At 43.9% G+C, this 18,554-nt stretch overlaps 1 protein-coding gene across 1 annotated transcript in view; it reads left to right on the top strand.

Annotated features, from left to right (window-relative positions):
- The window catches only part of LOC126481890 (sodium channel protein Nach-like), a 148,900-nt gene extending 130,971 nt beyond the window's left edge, over positions 1-17,929 (top strand). The window contains exon 7 of the mRNA XM_050105849.1: positions 17,472-17,929. Within this exon, the coding sequence (XP_049961806.1) occupies positions 17,472-17,929 (458 nt within the window). The remainder of the gene's footprint in view (positions 1-17,471) is intronic.
- Positions 17,930-18,554: the final 625 nt, after the last annotated feature.

Here is an 18,554-nt window from a genome sequence, read left to right as displayed (position 1 = left end):
GGGACATAAAAAGCAGATTAGCCCTGGCAAAAAGGGCACTCCTTGCCAAGTGAAGTCTGCTAGTATCAAACGTTGATCTTAATTTTAGAAAGAAATTCCTGGGAATGTACGTTTGGAGCAAAGCATTGTACGGTAGTGTAACATGGACTGAAACATTTGAGATGTGGTGCTACAGAAGAATGTTAAAAATTGGGTGGGCTGATAAGGTAAGCAATGAGAAGGTTCTCCGCTGTATCACCGAGGAAGTGGATGTATGAAAGTCACTGGCAAGAAGGGGCAGGATGATAGGACATCTGTTAAGACGTCAGGGAATCACGTCTATGGCACTAGAGGGAGATGGTAGTTGCTAAACACCATAGAGGAAGACAGAGAATGGAATGTGTCCAGCAAATAATTGAGGGTGTATGTTGCAAATGCTATTCTGAGATTAAAGGTATGGCAGAGCAGGGACATGCCGCATCAGTCTACTCAGAAGACTGATGGCTAAAAGAAAGTTGTTTAAGTGCCGTTAATAATGACGCACTGCGTTTTATTTGTGATTAACAAAATTAAATTCAAGGAAAAAAGGGTCAATACTGACACACAACTTCAATCTTGGTATCAGGCGCGGTAAAGTTTACTGTAGAACTCACTGTGCTGCCGAGGAATAACTGGCAACCTTGTCAGTAGGTCTTTCTGTTTTGCAACTGGCAAACATGACTGGGCTTTCAGATGAAGTGCGGCAGGCATACATCATCCATGGTCATACATCATCCGTAGTCTTTCCTCTTTGGAATACAATCACATTTTTCCGCTCTAGTGTTTCAGAGTAAATTTTTAATAGCTATTTGAGATGGATGAGTATGTTACACTTTCATCATAACGCATTTGCAAGTCCTGCAAACCAGCCTCGCAACAGTGAAAGTTAATCACTTGGTAACAGTGTTTCAGTAGCACCTTTAAAACCAAAGAAGCCAGTTTTATTCATTGGAATTACATGTAATGTGCTCATAAGTTTCGCTGACTCAGGAATATTTTTCTTTTAATTTTGCGCAACAAACGACTTGCTCACCAGTTTCGCATTTCTATAAGTGTAAAAAATCTGTGCGCACTCATCAGAAACTTGTATGTTTTCTCTTCAAACCATCCCAGACTAAACGGATCAGACCTTGAAGGACGGCACTTGGAACTCCAGAAGGAAGCACTGTTTGGGAAAAAGACCATGCACCATCTGGCGATGAATATTTTAAATATTTACTCCGCGATTTGACATTTGGAACAAGTCTAGGGACATATAATACATAGCCGAGGACACAATGCCACTGAATACCGTTTTCTGAAAAAATATTACACTTAGAACGTTTCATATTCCTACGTCGTATATACTTTTCAAGACGCCCAACAGTGTGTGGTGCAGGGTACATTGTGTAGCATACTCATTTTCCAGCTACTTGGTCTATAGGCGGCGTTTGAGGATTCCTGGTGACGTATAAATGAATAAGGAATGTAGTCGGATTGAATAGAACGATATTGAGGGAATTAGATTAGGAAATGATACACTACAGGCATGTTACTACTTTCAGTTATGCTAATTTGAACCTCGATGAATCGAATTTCTCGACTACTGAACTAGTTTTCCGGTCCCTGGGTAAACATTTGATAAGTCGAAGAAATACTATGTATTTTGGTACACTCGAAACATCGAAGGTATCGTCGTCAAAGAACGTCCGCAAGAACTTTATAATTCGAAGTTAGCGGCTATTTAACATTCGTTAGTTCGAATAAAGTCTTCAATTGTTCCATCATTCATTTCTTCGCAGCATTCCTTTGTTTACTCAAAAGATGACTCGTTTCTTTGCAAAATAATATTAGGGCTTTCTTGCATTTTTCCGAAATTATGTGTGCCTTTGGTCTGAAATGTTAAAATAAAAGGAATCATAAAATGGGTAAAAAAATCAACTTTCTCTTAATTTGAAACGTAGTAGCTAATTTCTGATTCCCTTCGGAAAGAAATACGAATGTTATTCAAAATGTAACACTATTTTTTTACTTTATTTTTGTTATCTTAACCCTAATTTCGACTTTTCCTTGTTTCAACCACGGCTAGTCAAACCATCGTTAAGTCTACCTGTCAATTACTAGACCTTTTTCTGAGGTCCCTTAAATTTCGAATTATCGAGAGTTGACGGTATTTGTGCAGAAAAAGAAACGGCGATGGCGGAAACAGAAACGATATAAAATGCAGATCTACAACAGCAAGAACAGAGTTACTTAAAATGAGTTGTTTTTACTTACTAACATAAATTTAAGTGTTAGAAAGTCTTTTATGAAGGCATTTTGAGTGTAGTTTTGTACGGAAGTGAAATTCGGGTGATACACAATTCAGAGAAGGAGTAGGCATTGAATCTATTTGAGGGAAGAGGAAATTTATGGCATTACTTGACTTAAAAAACGGATCTGTTGATAGCGTGCAGCCTGAGACATAAAGGAATCGTGAATTTCGTGATGGAAGGAAGTTTGAGGTGTAAAAAATTTTAGAGGGAGACCAAGCCCTAATTAAAGTAAGCAAATTGAAATGGATGTGGTTGCAGCAGGTGAAGGTGCTTGCACAGGAAGCAGTAGCATGAAGAACTCCATTAAGCCAGTTTCCGAACTGAAGACCACAACAAGAACAAAGCAGAAAAACTATTTTTTATTGTTTCAGTTTGGGAAAGCACTTCTTCCAGTTGAACAAGAGGGTTGCATGGTTAAAAAACTATTCTCGAACCCAATAAAATTGATGACAGTTTGTGGCAAGTCTGATAGCTGACCGTCAGAGTAAGTAACTGTCGTTTGACAACATAACAGTAATCACTTACTGAAATGTCACGACCGTCAAATTTCTACCAGTAGATGCCTCCAACGCCTTAAGAGAGAACGACTGCCTAAATCTATCAAAGGGAAAGGTAGATACTGTAATGAAATTTATCGGAAGAGTTATGAATTGTAATTCACTCACGAAGAAGCTTGTCCATCAGTTCTTCATTACCTTTTATTGGATTGAGGTTCTTAGCAACTAGAATATAGAAAAGAAGCAGAGATGATTCAGAGGTGAGCTGTTTACTTCGTTACAAATTTATTTAGTCTCCCGAGAGCGTCACAATAATCTTCAACGAACGCGACAGAGAGACTCTATGGGGTAGGTGTTTCATGCCGCAGAGAGACATATTCTCATAAATGCAAACGCCCAAGTCTCAGTGCGAATCGAATAACATGTTAACTGCTATAAAATATATTTTATCAGATTCCACAGAGGGACAGTCGGTAAGGAGGACCAATGTGCAGGAACTAAATTTTGATTCAAAGCTTGCCCTTCAACTGTAAAGGTATCTGAAATAATTCAGAGGCGATACTTTATTGCCAGAACTGATATAAGGTATTTCACTGTCTGTTGATACGATGTGCAAGTATTTCTTTGGGTAAACGATGACCGCAAGCAAGACCCATAGCTAGTAGCTGCCTGCCACAGCCCAACCTGGCCGATGCTGCCACCGCATGCAGAGTCTGCTCTTCTCCACGTCGCAGGATGGATTTTGCGCTGACCGCCGCCTAGTAACCACATACACTTAATCACTTCCATCACAAGCTGCCTACAAATATTTTGTTTGTCCGAGAGCAATAACTATAAACCTGGAAGAGAGGCCCAGAAAGTTTCTTAAACAAGAGCGCTATACAAGATGTTTGTCACTTACTACTATGAAACACTGCCTCTAGTGTAGATAATGTCCACAATTCTGCTTGATAGAGTTAGCAGGTATCCCACATCCAGCTGAAGCCATGACCATGGGATTCTAAAGAGCTATAAAATTCTTGGAATGTTTTTTATTACGTTTCATCTACTGTTCCAAGTAATCCCGTACATGTTCTATGCGAGTAATATCGGGTAATTTAATGACCAGTAGAGGAGCTATACGGCTCCTGAGTCTTCTACAAACCAGGAACGCAGGAATGTATTAATACAGCAATGCGAACAAGACTGTTGTCATCTTGGAAGACGGAAGTGTCCACATCATATTCGTCGTAGGGACCTAGGAGAAAGGGCAGCACTTGGTCACCAATTATGAAGAAATAAGCGCCCTGGTCCACTTGCTTAACAACATGAATTAGTAGGTCCGAGTCAGCAAACGAAAAATATCTCAAAAACAACACACAATCGCTACCGACATGATCTACACCCTCCTCACATGGAGAGTTTAATGTCTCAAAGGGCGCGCGTTGCACCCGATGTATTGCATCGTTTGGAAAGTGGCAAAATAGCGGCTCGTGGGACCATACTAAACGCCTCCATTCAGCAGCTGTCCATTTTATGGGCTGTTTGACCCGCTAAAGACGTGCTGCTTATTTGGTTCCATATCCAATTGGCTTTCACGAAGCACCCGGCTTCAGATGTCCACTGCATACTGTTCACTTCACAGTGTTCCTTCGGAAACTGATTGAGATAGACGTCTATTCATCGGCAGCAGCAATTATTATCGGCTGCAAAGGAATTACAGAAGTTGGCTGCAAATGGGAATTGATTTAAATCGACAGGGAGTTTTGAAAATTTGCTCTGGACAGGGATTCGAACCCGAGTCTTGCTTACCAGGCAGAAGCTCTGACCACTGAGCCACCCGGACACAGTGGTCAAGGCAACTGCACGGACTACCACAACACGCCTCCCGTCAGACCCAAACTCTCAAGTTATCCACACACTACTAATGTAGTGCTCCTCATTAATCGCTGCATTTCGTCGATTCCCGTAAGAGTTCGAAACTGGTGTGCAGCCGCACTGAAGAGATCGTTGGCTATCCTAACCTTAGTGATATATAGTTGGTGTCTTTTCTTTCGGACATAAATATTGTCAGGTTTAGCACAATTTTCACTGAAGAGACATGCCTGTACCTGTTCACCGCCCGTTAACTTTTGGAAAGTCCGCCCCCGGTAGCTTAGTGGTCACCGCGACAGAATGTCAATCCTATGGGCTCGGGCTCGATTCCCGGCTGGGTCGGAGATTTTCTCCGCTCAGGGACTGGGTGTTGTGTTGTCCTAATCATCATCATGTCATCCCCATCAACGCGCAAGTCGCCGAAGTAGCGTCAGCTCGAAAGACTTGCACCCGGCGGCGAACGGTCTACCCGACGGGAGGCCCTAGTTACACAACGTTTTACTTTTGGAAACATTTGAAGCGTGCTACTTCCCACGTTTCCTAGTCCAGTCCCGAATGGTTTGCAGGATGAATGATTGCTGCTAAGAGTCCGTCTAGGCTAGAATCTCTCAATTTCTTCCTTCATAGTCTTTTGTCGAGGTAAACAAAGGAGAAAGAAATGTATTACTTATGTCTTATAGAAGCGTACGCTCTCGGAAGTTTAGCATTAAACTACACTGTGATGAAGAACCCCTCTCTTGCAGCGTCTGCCAGTGGCTGAGCTCCTCTGTGACGTTTTTGCGCTTACTAAATGAACCTGTAGAAAAATGAGACGCTCTTCTTTGAATATTCTCTATTTCCACTATCAACCCTGTCTGATAAGGACCCCACACTGACGAGTAATATGCAGGCATAAATCAAACGAGATTTTTTTAAGCTACCACTTTTGAGTGCGGACAACACTTCCTGAGGATTCTTCCATTGAATTTCAGCGTGTCCTCTGCTTTACCTGCAATTAGTTTTATGTGGTCATTCCACTTTAAACAGCACCATATGCATACTCCTAGATATTTCATTGATTGACTGATACCAGTGATTGTTATACAATCATACAATCTGCCAACACCTTACATTATTTATGTCGAGAGTCAACTGCCAGTCCCTGCACCAAACGTCGATCGACAGGTCTCCTACATTTTGCTACAGTTTTCTAATGTTTCAACATCTCTGTATGTAAGGTGTCAGGCAAATCCAACACCTTCCATGAAACCCCTGACATGATAGCAAATCCAGCAATATGTCACATAGCTCCGAATAAATCCTGACATTAAGTTAACCAAAGTAATATGATCAACGAGTGAGCAAATGGAATACCACAGACTAACACAAGAACGTCTAAATGCATGTCATACCTTCCCACCGTGAAACAGACACAGTTCCGAGGGGTGAAACGAGAACAGAAGCCAAGAGCAGAGCCGTGTAGGCTAGAAGGCCCTACGATAAGAGCGGGACAATGGGACACCCGCATCGCAGGCTGACCGCCAAGAGGTCCATCCCCCCAGCCCATGTTAAAAGATGGAGTTCTCCAGAAGAACAGTATAGATCTTACGATAATACTAAAAGGGCCACACCAGCTGCAAGATTTTAGCGTGAAACTATATGCGTCTCTGTTACGTAGCAAACATTAAGAACATTGCCCCGCCACGAAAAGTATAATGTTTCTCATTGGATAGACAGAATTTTTGTAGGCGGAGCTTAACATTGAGACGCTGATTGGGCATTGAAAACACAGCCAGATGCCATTCTCTTAAACAACTTCGGCAAACAGCAGTAAAGATAAGTTCGCGAGAGTTGCTATCGAGACGGCGAGGTGTGTGGAGTTGGGCCGTCAGCTGCCCCTGACACCGCCTAACCACCGACGAGGTAATGAATGCACGCGATGCCGCATAAGAGCGCATAACGCTTCACTCAGAACTGCAGAAGTCTCATCTGTTACATCCCCTTTTTACGTAATACTAGTGTCGATTGTCAATTAAACTTCGTGGTATTCACATTTGCTACTTGAAGTTAAAATTTGAAACGCGATGATTTTTCTGTTATATAATTATTGAGAAGCCACTGTAATTTACAAGTTAAATACGCAATTAAAGATAATTGAGGGTCACTGTAGACCATTTTTTATAGTTTTCTCTTTTATGAAACTTAATTTAAACCTAGATTATAGATGAGATATGGCATAGGTCATCCATCGATCCATTATAGAACTTGGAAACCCATTCAGGGAATATTCGTTCACATTTTTGTTGAACGCAGTTGGTTTTTATCATCGTATATTAAAATATTTCCTTTTATCAACAGTACAATTTATAAACAACGTTTTGTGAGTAGAATAAAAATTCCAATGGTAAACTTAACTGCTTTTTCGACGTTATTTTACCAGCTAACTAAAAATAGGGAAGCCTTTAACCCCTTCCACTAAATTTAGTTAGTATTAAGATTCTTTTACTGGGAGTGCAGTGGAGCTGACGCTGAAATCCTTAAGTATTTGATTATATCATCGCTAGTCTCACTGAACTCCTCTGAACACTACATGTCATGCGTAGTCTGGCGTCGCCTTACCAGCAACCGGCCCCAGGTTCAAACTAGTCAATTCCCTAAAAAACACGCTCAGAGCGTCGTTGCGCGAAAGTGGTAGGGAGACACGACTTAAAATAAACAGACACCACGCAGAATGTTAGATGTATACAACAGCATCATCAGCAAAAGGCCTCATGGAACTTCCGGTTTTATTCAAATGGCTCTGAGCACTATGGGACTTAACATCTGTGGTCATCAGTCCCCTAGAACTTAGAACTACTTAAACCTAACTAACCTAAGGGCATCACACAACACCCAGTCATCACGAGGCAGAGAAAATCCCTGACCCCGCCGGGAATCGAACCCGGGAACCCGGGCGTGGGAAGCGAGAACGCTACCGCACTACCACGAGCTGCGAACTCCGATTTTATTCACAGGGTCATTTATATACAGAATGGTCAGAAATAATGTGAAAAACTTGAAAGGGCGTTGCAGAGGAGGTTGTGGTGAGAAATAGTTGTTAAGAGAGAAAATTTGATATGTTGCACCATTTCCGAATTATGTAGTACTGAAGTTAGCCAATCAGCTCGTTGCGTACACCAATTCAAGCACTCGCACGCATTAAACTGCGGTAATGCACAGACATTTCTGCGTCCGTGAGTTGCCACTTGTTCAAATACTCATTACCAGTTAAAAATGTACCTTTTTCGGAAGTGGTAAATTTAGTTAGTTGAGCAAAAACTATGTTTATTCCGTTAGAGGAAAACAAATGAAGATCGCGTTTGGCGAAACCGTGTCTGGCAGGTTGCTTGAATTTGAGGTCTCGACGATGTGATTTGCTAACTTCAATGCTAAATAACTCGGAAACTGCGCGATGTATTGAATTTTTTCCTCAATAATTATTTGTCAAATGGTTCAAATGGCTCCGAGCACTATGGGACATAACATCTGAGGTCATCAGTCTTCTAGAACTTAGAACTACTTAACCCTAACTAACCTAAGGACATCACACACATCCATGCCCGAGGCAGGATTCGAACCTGCGACCGTAGCGGTCTCGCGGTTCCAGACTGAAGCGCCTAGAACCGCTCGGCTATAACGGCCGGCAATTACACTACTGGCGATTAAAACTGCTACACCAAGAAGAAATGCAGATGATAAACGGGTATTCACTGGACAAATATATTATACTAGAACTGACATGTGAGTATATTTTCACGCAATTTGGGTGCATAGATCCTGAGAAATCAGTCTACCTTCACAATCCACACACTGTCGCAGTCGTTTTCTGGAATTCTCATGCGCTCTGAAAGAGCATGTCTTCTGGTATTCTTGCAGTTTCAGCGTCAATAGTGTTCTGTAGGTCTTTCAGGATGTTGGGACGGTTTTAATACAGCTTTGACTTCAGGTAACCCCAAAGAAAAAAATCGGTATGAGGATAAGTCCGGTGATCGTGCCTGCCAGTTGAGATTCTCCGTCCGAGAGATAAGCCCTCCATAAAACGTTTGCCTCAAAAAATTCATGGTAATGCCCGCTGTCTGCAATGGCACTGTCTTGTTGAAACCAGGTAACCTGTAATTGCATTGCCTAGAAATCGGGCTGGAAAAACTCTTGCAGCATAGTTAAGTAACCATCAGAATTCATAGTTACAGCACGACGATTTTCCTGGAAAAAGTAAGGGCCAATGATGCCTACTCGTGATATGGCGCAGCACACAGGGGCCTCTGGTGAATTTGCCTGGGGTTTGTGTCGCTTCAGTACAGCATATTCTGTTTGTTTACACACTCACTGAAAGTGAAAATGTGCCTCATCAGAAAAGAACACATTTGAGTGAGGGGGTATGGTTGCAAGCATGTCTTCACCAGATGTTATCCGTTTTACATAATACCGTACTGACAATTTCTGGACCACACACATTTTATATGGGAGAAAATTCGGTTCATTATGAAGTATCCAGTCGAGAGAACGTCTTGAAATGCCTAGAGAAAGTGCGTGATTCCCAACTGAGCATTTCGAAGATTTTGCTGGCCGCGGTGGTCTAGCGGTTCTAGGCGCTCAGTCCGGAACCGCGCGACTGTTACGGTCGCAGGTTCGAATCCTGCCTCGGGCATGGATGTGTGTGATGTCCTTAGGTTAGTTAGGTTTAAGTAGTTCTAAGTTCTAGGGGACTGATGACCTCAGATGTTAAGTCCCATAGTGCTCAGAGCCATTTCGAAGATTTTAGTACTGCTGCTCTAACTCGTTCGACGTTTTGTGATGTTGTAACGCTTCTCTCAGGTCCTCTTCGTATAGATGACATATCCCCTATTGTTCTTAATGCACTTACCCAATTTAAAATTCAGTGCCGTTCAGGAACACGTCCGAGTGGGGTACCGCAAATCGCAAATGAAAAGCACGTTGCACTGCAATGATCGAGTGAGAATTCGAGACATACACTTCGACACAAAATGAGCGCTCTTCAGGTGTACATTGCATTATTGCAACTAAACAACAATTGAATACAAACTCCAGTCGGTCACTATAAACCACGCTCACTCTCCCCTCTATTCGACCAACAGTGCCGCTAGAACGTGAATTCATAAGCAATTTGCCGTGCTCCACTCTGTACATCTCTTGGGTCTCGTGGACGAGCAGACCGAGCTAGGTTTCGCATGATCGTCGTTTTGGAAGCCCATGTTGTTTTCCACACAGGAGCCGGCCGTGGTGGCCGAGCGGTTCTAGGAGCTTCAGTCTGGAACCGCGCCACCTCTACGGTCGCAAGTTCGAATCCTGCCTCGGGCATGGATGTGTGTGATGTCCTTAGGTTACTTAGGTTTAAGTAGTTCTAAGTTCTAGGGGACTGATGACCTCAGATGTTAAGTCCCGTAGTGCTCAGATACATTTGAACCTTGTTTTTCACACAGGAGATTTTCGGTCTTCAGAAATGCCATAGTATGGAGCATAAAACGTCCACGTTCTGGCCCAGTCGGAACCGACCGATCCTCGTGTCATCCTGTCAGTGGCATTATGCGGATGCGGTATAGAGGGACATTGCATTAGCACATCTCTCTCGCAGTCGTTTTCGGCTTTCTTGGCATTGGAGTCGCTACATATCTGTCAAGTAGCTAGAACATTGGCCACACTAGAGCCAATGTACAACGTTCCAGTCCTCTCACGAAGGACAAATCCTTGGCTGCACTGAGAATTTAACACCGTTCCTCCGCATAGCGGCCCGAGACCTACGGAGGCGAACTGAGGGCATAAAACAGTCTGTTGTGGACATTTTGAGGTAGTGTTCTGCCGCATAGCGGCCCGAGACCTACGGAGGCGAACTGAGGGCATAAAACAGTCTGTTGTGGACATTTTGAGGTAGTGTTCTGCTATGGTCGGATATTCTCAAGCGTCACGACACTGTTGCGGCCTTTCTACGTATAGAAAAAGTGCCATTACTATTGCGTAATTTAATCTCGTGTTCTGACGCTTTCAGAAATTTCTTTTCCACTGCTTGGTTCAAAAATTATCCCAGAGAAAGCAATGAGCAATATGATCAAGCGTTAATTCACTGTATAGCAAATATCTGTTGTATTTACATGTCAACAAAACTTGATTTCGAGTCCATTCACCTTCAAAATAGAAATATACAGTTAACTTAGCAATAGTCCAAAATGTAATGAGTTTAATACGAAAACTGCAAGTGCTTTGTGTGCATTCTCATTCATTGCAGTAAGCGTACGTTATTGTGTTCAGTGCTACTCCTGCGCTGAAGAGCAAATTTTAATTAATTCACTGACTAAAAATAGCGCTGAATAAGAATCAATGTCACCATGGTGGTACAGGGAAATAATAATATTTCCGTCTATACCAGCGACCGTTTTATCAGTGAAGATGGATGATGTCAAGCAGTAGCGACCGGTAGGTGCTTGCTCCAAAGTCTAACAATACTACGTTCTCCATGTAGGAAATTCAACTCACTATAATCCCTGCGCACTTAGCAGGTGACAGGGACCGCCTGTAACAAACAAAATTTCGACAGGATACTTTCCTTCAGTTTAACAGTGCTCAATGTGTTGGTCAACCTGATGCTCCATTACGTCGTGTTCATTTCTTCCATTAAAGGCTATTGTCTCACACACACGCCCGCCTTAACAAAACGTAATGTGATTAAGTAGAAATGTACTGATTCCATCATGGAAAGAGTTTTTGGACGTTTTCATTCTATATACCTCGTAAATAGTGAAAGAAAGCATTCTTTTGTGTAAAAGCTCGAGCCGGTAATAACCGAATCTATATTTGCTAGCAGTTTTAATTTAGCTTCTCATTCTGAGGCACCATGAAATGTTTTTATGTTGTCTCATGATGACTGCTAGTAAGTAAAGCTTTGTTTATTAGCAGCTCATAGTCTTACAAAAAAGAAAAAGACTTTCATCTGCCTATAGTTTACGGATACTACGATTGCGTGTTACACAGAGTGAAGAAACAATCCCGGAATCTTTCACAGTGTGATTCGTTCCATGCTAATAGTGCAACAATATCTCTGGCAAAATTTCAGTCTACGTTTATTTTCGGTGAGAAACGGACGCCAAAACTGGCAGTTTGGCATTACTATAACCATAGCTTCATTCAGTACACCAGAGCACTGCTGCTAATTTAGTTCAGTGGGTAGAGTTTTGGGAACACATGAGGTAGAGGGTTAGAGTCTGGATCTAGGTGTTCTTTCATATTATTTATTACATTTATTCTGCCCAATTCTACTTTAGTATACCCTTTTTCGTGATCCGTATACGTCTCGCAGCCACAGTTTTTTTAACAGTGAACGTAATTGTCATAGGTCAGACACATGAGTCAAATAAAAATATCGTATCTTAGGATGGAGATAGCTGCAAAACCTATCAGTATGGAGTGTTAAGCATACATACTACATTCAATGTAAGTGGCTAGATGTAGCGTGTAATAAACTACCTTAAATATTATAAACACACCATCAGTGATAGAATGTCATTCACAAAACATGCGTTATCATGAAAGCAGATTCTCAATGCGATCTTCCTGCATCTCCAAACTCCCTGTATCATGTTTCTCAGCATCCGCAGTTACAAGAGTCACATAGACGCTTGTAACCAGTGCACCCACTGCCTTTGGGGAATTGGTATAAACGTGTTTCTTTTTTAAATATCTCACCAGTAAGGAATCCAGGGGATTTAGGTCACAGATGGCTTAAGAAACAATATATACTACAATATTATTGGGTTAAACAAAAGCCGGCCGGAGTGGCCGTGCGGTTATAGGCGCTACAGTCTGGAACCGCGTGACCGCTACGGTCGCAGGTTCGAATCCTGCCTCGGGCATGGATGTGTGTGATGTTCTTAGGTTAGTTAGGTTTAAGTAGATCTAAGCTCTAGGGGACTGATGGCCACAGTAGTTAAGTCCCATAGTGCTCAGAGCCATTTTGAACAAAATTTGCAAATAAAAATAAAATAAACCCGAAACAGAGTTCGAACCATTCACTATTATAATCAAGAAACTCTATCCACTGCACTAAATTAGCAACAGTGTTTCAGTGTACTGAATGATGCGACAATGGTGTGCTAAACGTAAGGACGAAAGCAAGCTTCGCGTGATGTATGACTGCCAAGTAACACCTCGATAAATCTTGGACCATATATAGAAAGAAACTGTACAGTGTTGTGCGTAAGGTAGCAAAGAAATGGGCAATGAAGTGAACATAAATGACACTTTTATTCAAAGACAATAATTACGCTGAAGTCACCGCGATCTGTGATGGCCCCCTGGACATTACAAAAGACAGGAAAGCAATGCACGATCCGCAACGAGCTCCCATGCGGAAACAAGGCTGGTGATGGGTTTTGTGGTAAGGCGTTCTATTCCTCTACCAGCGCGGTTCACAACTCTGGATGGTCGTTGGTGCATATGGACGCACGCAGTACGTCTCCCCAACCCAACCCCTACCTGCTCGATGGAATTTAAGTCGGGGGAATTGGCAGGCCAGTCTATTCGCCACATATCGTTTCGTTCCAAGAACTCTGCCTCCTGAGCAATTCGATGTGGTCGCGCATTGTCGTCCACAAAAATGTTGTTCAGATGTGTGTGAAATCTTATGGGACTTAACTGCTAAGGTCATCAGTCCCTAAGCTTACACACTATTTAACCTAAATTATCCTAAGGACAAACACAAACGCCCATGCCCGAGGGAGGACTCTAACCTCCGCCGGGACCAGCCGCACAGTCCATGACTGCAGCGCCACAGACCGCTCGGCTAATCCCGCGCGGCCCACAAAAATGAAGTCGAAACGGAATGAACCATTGAAAAGAACAATTGGGGAAGGAGTACAGTGTCGCAATAACACTGACGAGTGAGTGCAGCGTGTTCAAAGATTTGGAGGTCAGTACGCTCATGCAACATTATTCCTCCCCACACTATAACAGCTAGACTGCCACAACGATCATATTCAACAATGCTCATACGGCGAGAGTTGGGAACATGTTATGCAATCAAGAATAGACGTGATCGTCTTGGTGTTCCAGGAGTTCTGGTGTGGGGAGGCATAATTTTTCATGGGCGTACTGACCTCCAAAGCTTTGAACACAGCAAATTCACCGGTCAACGCTATTGTGATGCTGTCTGTGCTTCTTGCCCGTGGGTGTGTGGTTTTTAGTTGTACATCTGGCCCCGACTTCATTTTTATGGATGACATTGCGCGAATTCAAATGGTTCAAATGGCTCTGAGCACTAGGGGACTTAACATCTGAGGTCATCAGTCCCCTAGACTTAGAACTACTTAAACCTAACCTAAAGACATCACACACATCCATGCTCGAGGCAGGATTCGAGCGTAGCGTAGCAGTAGCGCGGTTCCGGACTGAAGCGCCTAGAACCGCTCGACCACAGCGGCCGGCGATATTGCGCGACCGAATCGTCCTGTGCAGGTGAAGGAGTCATTGGAACGAGAGGGTTTTCTGCGAATGGACTCCCCTGCTCGTTCTCCCAACTTAAATTCCGTCGACCACATGTGGTATGCTTTGGGGAAAGGTATTGCAGTTCGTCTGCATACACGAGCTACCATCCAGCAGTTGTCATCAGTCGCTGGTGGAGGATCGGAACGCCCTACCACAAGAACTCCTTACAAACGTTGTTGCCGCATGAGAGCAAGTTGCAGATCGTGCGTTTCTGTCCGTGGTGATGAAACCCTCTATTAACAATCATGTCCCACCTTTTGTAATTGAGCCGTGTGCGGCTTCCGTTGATGTCGTTCATAGCTTGGCATCTTGTAATAGCGATAGTGGCGTCTCGTTTTCTTAACGTGTTCACTGGCGCCACTACGTTTGTTAGCCATGTCTGTCCGTGAGTGGCAGCAGCATCGGTAGCGCGTACTATGGTACCATCTTTGGAGCGGCCTCTAGTATTTCCGGGTCGTCGTGTGTCGAGGGAGTGGATTTGGGACGGAGCAGCAGTGAGGTCCGGACGGCCAGTACTCGCCCGACCGCTCGCAACACACGTGCACTGTCCGACGGAAGGACATGGTCGCGAGAGTGCACGACCACGTCAAGGACCGGATTCAGCGAGTTTTAACTGCATGGACCGTGATATTCGAGTAGCGCAACTTTCACCTGTGTGTGTGTGTGTGTGTGTGTGTGTGTCTGTGTGTCCGCCGGTCGAAGTGTCCTCATGGCAATAAGTTGTCAGTCGACGATTTACACTGGGATCTTTCCCATGCCTGACTTGAGTGGGGACGACCGTTGGTTTGTCGTTCAGTTGGTCGTCGGAGTGTACGGCATGCATTTGGTCTTCCGACCGCTTCTGGCTTCTCTGTGTTTGTGCCGACTTATTATTTGTCCGTGTTGTTTCACAGTGACTGGTTTCAGTATAGTGAGTTGTTGGTGGAATTGATTTCCCGGATCCACGTGTATCTTGTGGTTTTGAATAACAAGTTATTTTAGTGCTGTCTTCGTATTGGGTTTGGGGGAGTTGCGAACGGACATCAGTCGGTTGGGGCGCAGCAGCGAGCAGGTTCGTGCAGCTCGATGGCAAGCCGTACTGCCACTGCCGGATCGAATAGGGGTAGCTGTGACAACGACGGCTTCGTTGCACACCAAACCCTGGACGTTTGAGTGAAGAGATAACTGCTAATGCAACCTCGACTATTCTGAGATCTCGCCTTTGGTCGGTGGGTTGTTGCTCTCAGGGCCGCTGAGCCTGGCGGCAACGAGTGAAGTGTTTCAAGGCGGTGAAGTATTGCAGCCTTCTTTCTCTATTTGTTATTCATCATTGAATGTAGTATTATTCTTATTACTCAAGTGCAACCAGCGGTATTTTCTGCCTTGTAGCCGCTAACATCCCAGTTACCTGCCCTGGAGGTTAGCGTACTTTTCTGGCAGTGTACCTTTCCTCGTCGTGTTGATGCTGTCCGACACAGCGTGTAGTTCGACAGCTTCTTGTATTGTACTGTGCTTTTTTTTTAGGTCTGCCTTGGTTCTAGTGTTTCCTTCAGCCTTGGGTGTTTTCTGAAGACGTAGTGCTGTCTGTCTCTTCGCCCTTGCCTAAAAATATTCCATCGTTATACCGGTGATCGGATGTGAGGCGGATTGGTTAGTCGGTCGGTCGGTGCTTAAGCTGCCCCTAGTTGAGTTATGGTTCAAATGGCTCTGAGCACTATGGGACTTAACTCCTGAGGTCATCAATCCCATAGAACTTAGAACTACTTAAACCTAACTAACCTAAGGATATCACACACATCCATGCCCGAGGCAGGATTCGAACCTGCGAACGTAGCGGTCGCGCGGTTCCAGACTGTAGCGCCTAGAACCGCTCAGCCACTCTGGCCGGCTGTCTCACCTTACCTTATGTTTGAGTTCTCTTCCCAGGCCGACCCCTGGAACACTTGCTGAGAAACGCGTGTCCTGATTCTTTAAATTATGATGTTTGTTTTAAGGATATTTGTAATTTTCTAATTATTGTTTGTGTGGCCTTCAGCCGAGCAATAATTTCACTTCTTTCCTAATATGCCCTTCAGTCCTGATACAATAAGGTTTTTTTTTAAAGCAATCTTGTTTTAAAGGCAAGGTATTTGTTCAGATGTGTGCTATTTGAAATTGTTTTCCTGACTTCTAATTCAGGCCTTCAGTCGTTTGTTATTTGGAATTGTTTGTGATCTTCAGCCGAGTAATAACTTCACTTCTTTTATAATAAGGCCTTCAGCCGTGTTAGAGTTTGTTTTAAAACGAAGTATTTATCTTAATATGTGCTATTTGGAATTGTTCTTCTGATTTCCTATTCAGGCCTTCATCCATTTGTTGTTTGAGGATAAAAATTGTTGAATTTTTTTGTGATAAGGCCTTCAGCCGTCATACAGTCAGTTGTGTTTTCTTAAGGGATTGTTTTACAATTTTAATTTCTTTAAATAAAGTTTACGTATTTGTTGTGCAGCTGAGAGTAACTGATTACGGCCCCGTCCACAACCTGCCCCATCCTGAGAAACCAGCTCTCAGTAATGTCTAGCGGAACATAATAAATGCGGTGATTTCAGCGTAATTATTTTTTTGAATAACAGTGTAATTTCTAATTGCCTCATCGTGTATTTCTTTTAGTTACCTTCTGTACTATACTCTAGCAGTTCCTTCTATGTATGGTCCAAGTTTCATGGAGCTGCGTTACTTAGCTGTGACATATGCAAAAATTACATTCGTCCTTAATTTTTGCACAGTAGTATGCTTTCGTGTGCCAACGGTTTTGCCGCAATGGTGACATCGGTTCCCGTCAGATCACGGAATTTAAGCGCTGTCGGGCTGGGCTGGCACTTGGATGGGTGAGCATCTGGTCTGCCGAGCGTTGTTGGCAAGCGCGGTGCACTCAGCCCTTGTGAGGCAAACTGAGGAGCTACTTGATTGAAAAGTAGGGCTCCGGTCTCGGAAACTGACATACGGCCAGGAGAGCGGCGTGCTGACCAAATGCCCCTCCATATCCGCATCCAACGATGCCTGAGGTCTGAGGATGACACGGCGGCCGGTCGGTACCGTTGGCCTGTTCTTGGAGGAGTTTAGTTTTCGTATTAGTATGCTTTCGTGCACGTGCTTATAATTTTGTCTAATTTTCATTATTTGACGTCCATTTTCCAGCGAAAAAATGCGACATTTCTGTTTCGGTAGGCGGCAAGTAATCATATTGTGCAACCCGTGTGCGTGAAGTTTTCTTCACCTTGTATAATGTGATTTTCGAAAGCATAACATGAAGACTGTGGGCAATGTCGCGTGTTTGCAGTGTCATTCGGAGGCGTCCTGAGCCTGTTCCTGGGGGTGAGCGTGCTGTCCCTGGCTGAGGTGCCGCACTTCGCGCTGCGGCTGGTCACGGCGCTGTACCACGGCAGCGGGTCCACCACCGCCAACGCCACCACAACGGATCACCAGCCACAGTCCGTGTGGGCCACCACGGCACCGGGTCACCGACATCCCACTGTCTCTGACCATCCCTGGAGCACAGTGTCAAGGCCTAAGCTACGCGTACTGCGCGACACGGCGAGCATCGCTGGCAGCAGCCACCGCCTCCGGACACGCAAAGGCACGAAATGGCTCGGGCGAAAGTCCCCGCAATTGCCGCTCTTCAGGGGCGCTCTGCGGCTCAAGAGCGGGAAAATTGCGGCAGTTGCCGCTCCACAGGAACACTCCGACACTGAAATGGCGCTGGCGCAGTGGAGGGCGAGCGTCGCAGCCCGGTGGTGAAATTCTGGAATCACAACAGCTGCGAGTCACGGTCAGGCAGTTGTCCTGTCATCCTAACGTAGGCCTCGTGCGACCTACAGGTATCCGGAATAAGCTCTAGAGGAACCGAAGGACTGACTTTACGAGAGAATTCAGTCCTATGCTTGTCTGTGTATCAAAACTGAAATAGTATTCCAAGTGTAATGACCTCACTGTAAAAATGCCATTAAGCAACAACAAAAAAGAATAATTCTGTTCTTTCTGTAACTTGCATATACTAAATTGCTTTTATGGATTATAGTCACCTTCAGCCACGAAAATACGTCCTCTGATAAACTACTCGGTGCATTTAGATTTCCGCAAATTGATTCATTGTACTTCAGGCAACTGTTACTTTAGCAGAGTTAGGTTTCAGGTATTGTGAAGTGATTAAAGCATCGGGTTTCTGATACAGTATCCTTAACATTCGAGAAGGGACTCGTATTGTCCTTCATAGCTCCTGAAATTAACCGATGTAATGGCTTTTTCGTGACTGAGAGCTGCTTATGCATGAATTTTTATAATAGTATAAGTAACATAGGACATAGGACTTAGGAAAACATTGTTCTGCAGCAAAACACAATAAGACGCTAAATGATCAAAATTA

The sequence above is a fragment of the Schistocerca serialis genome, chromosome 5 (genome assembly GCF_023864345.2).
Source record: "Schistocerca serialis cubense isolate TAMUIC-IGC-003099 chromosome 5, iqSchSeri2.2, whole genome shotgun sequence".
NCBI classification, from domain to species: Eukaryota; Metazoa; Arthropoda; class Insecta; order Orthoptera; family Acrididae; genus Schistocerca; species Schistocerca serialis.
The sequence above is the reverse complement of the archived record's forward strand: the minus strand, read 5'-3'. Positions and strand labels throughout refer to the sequence as shown.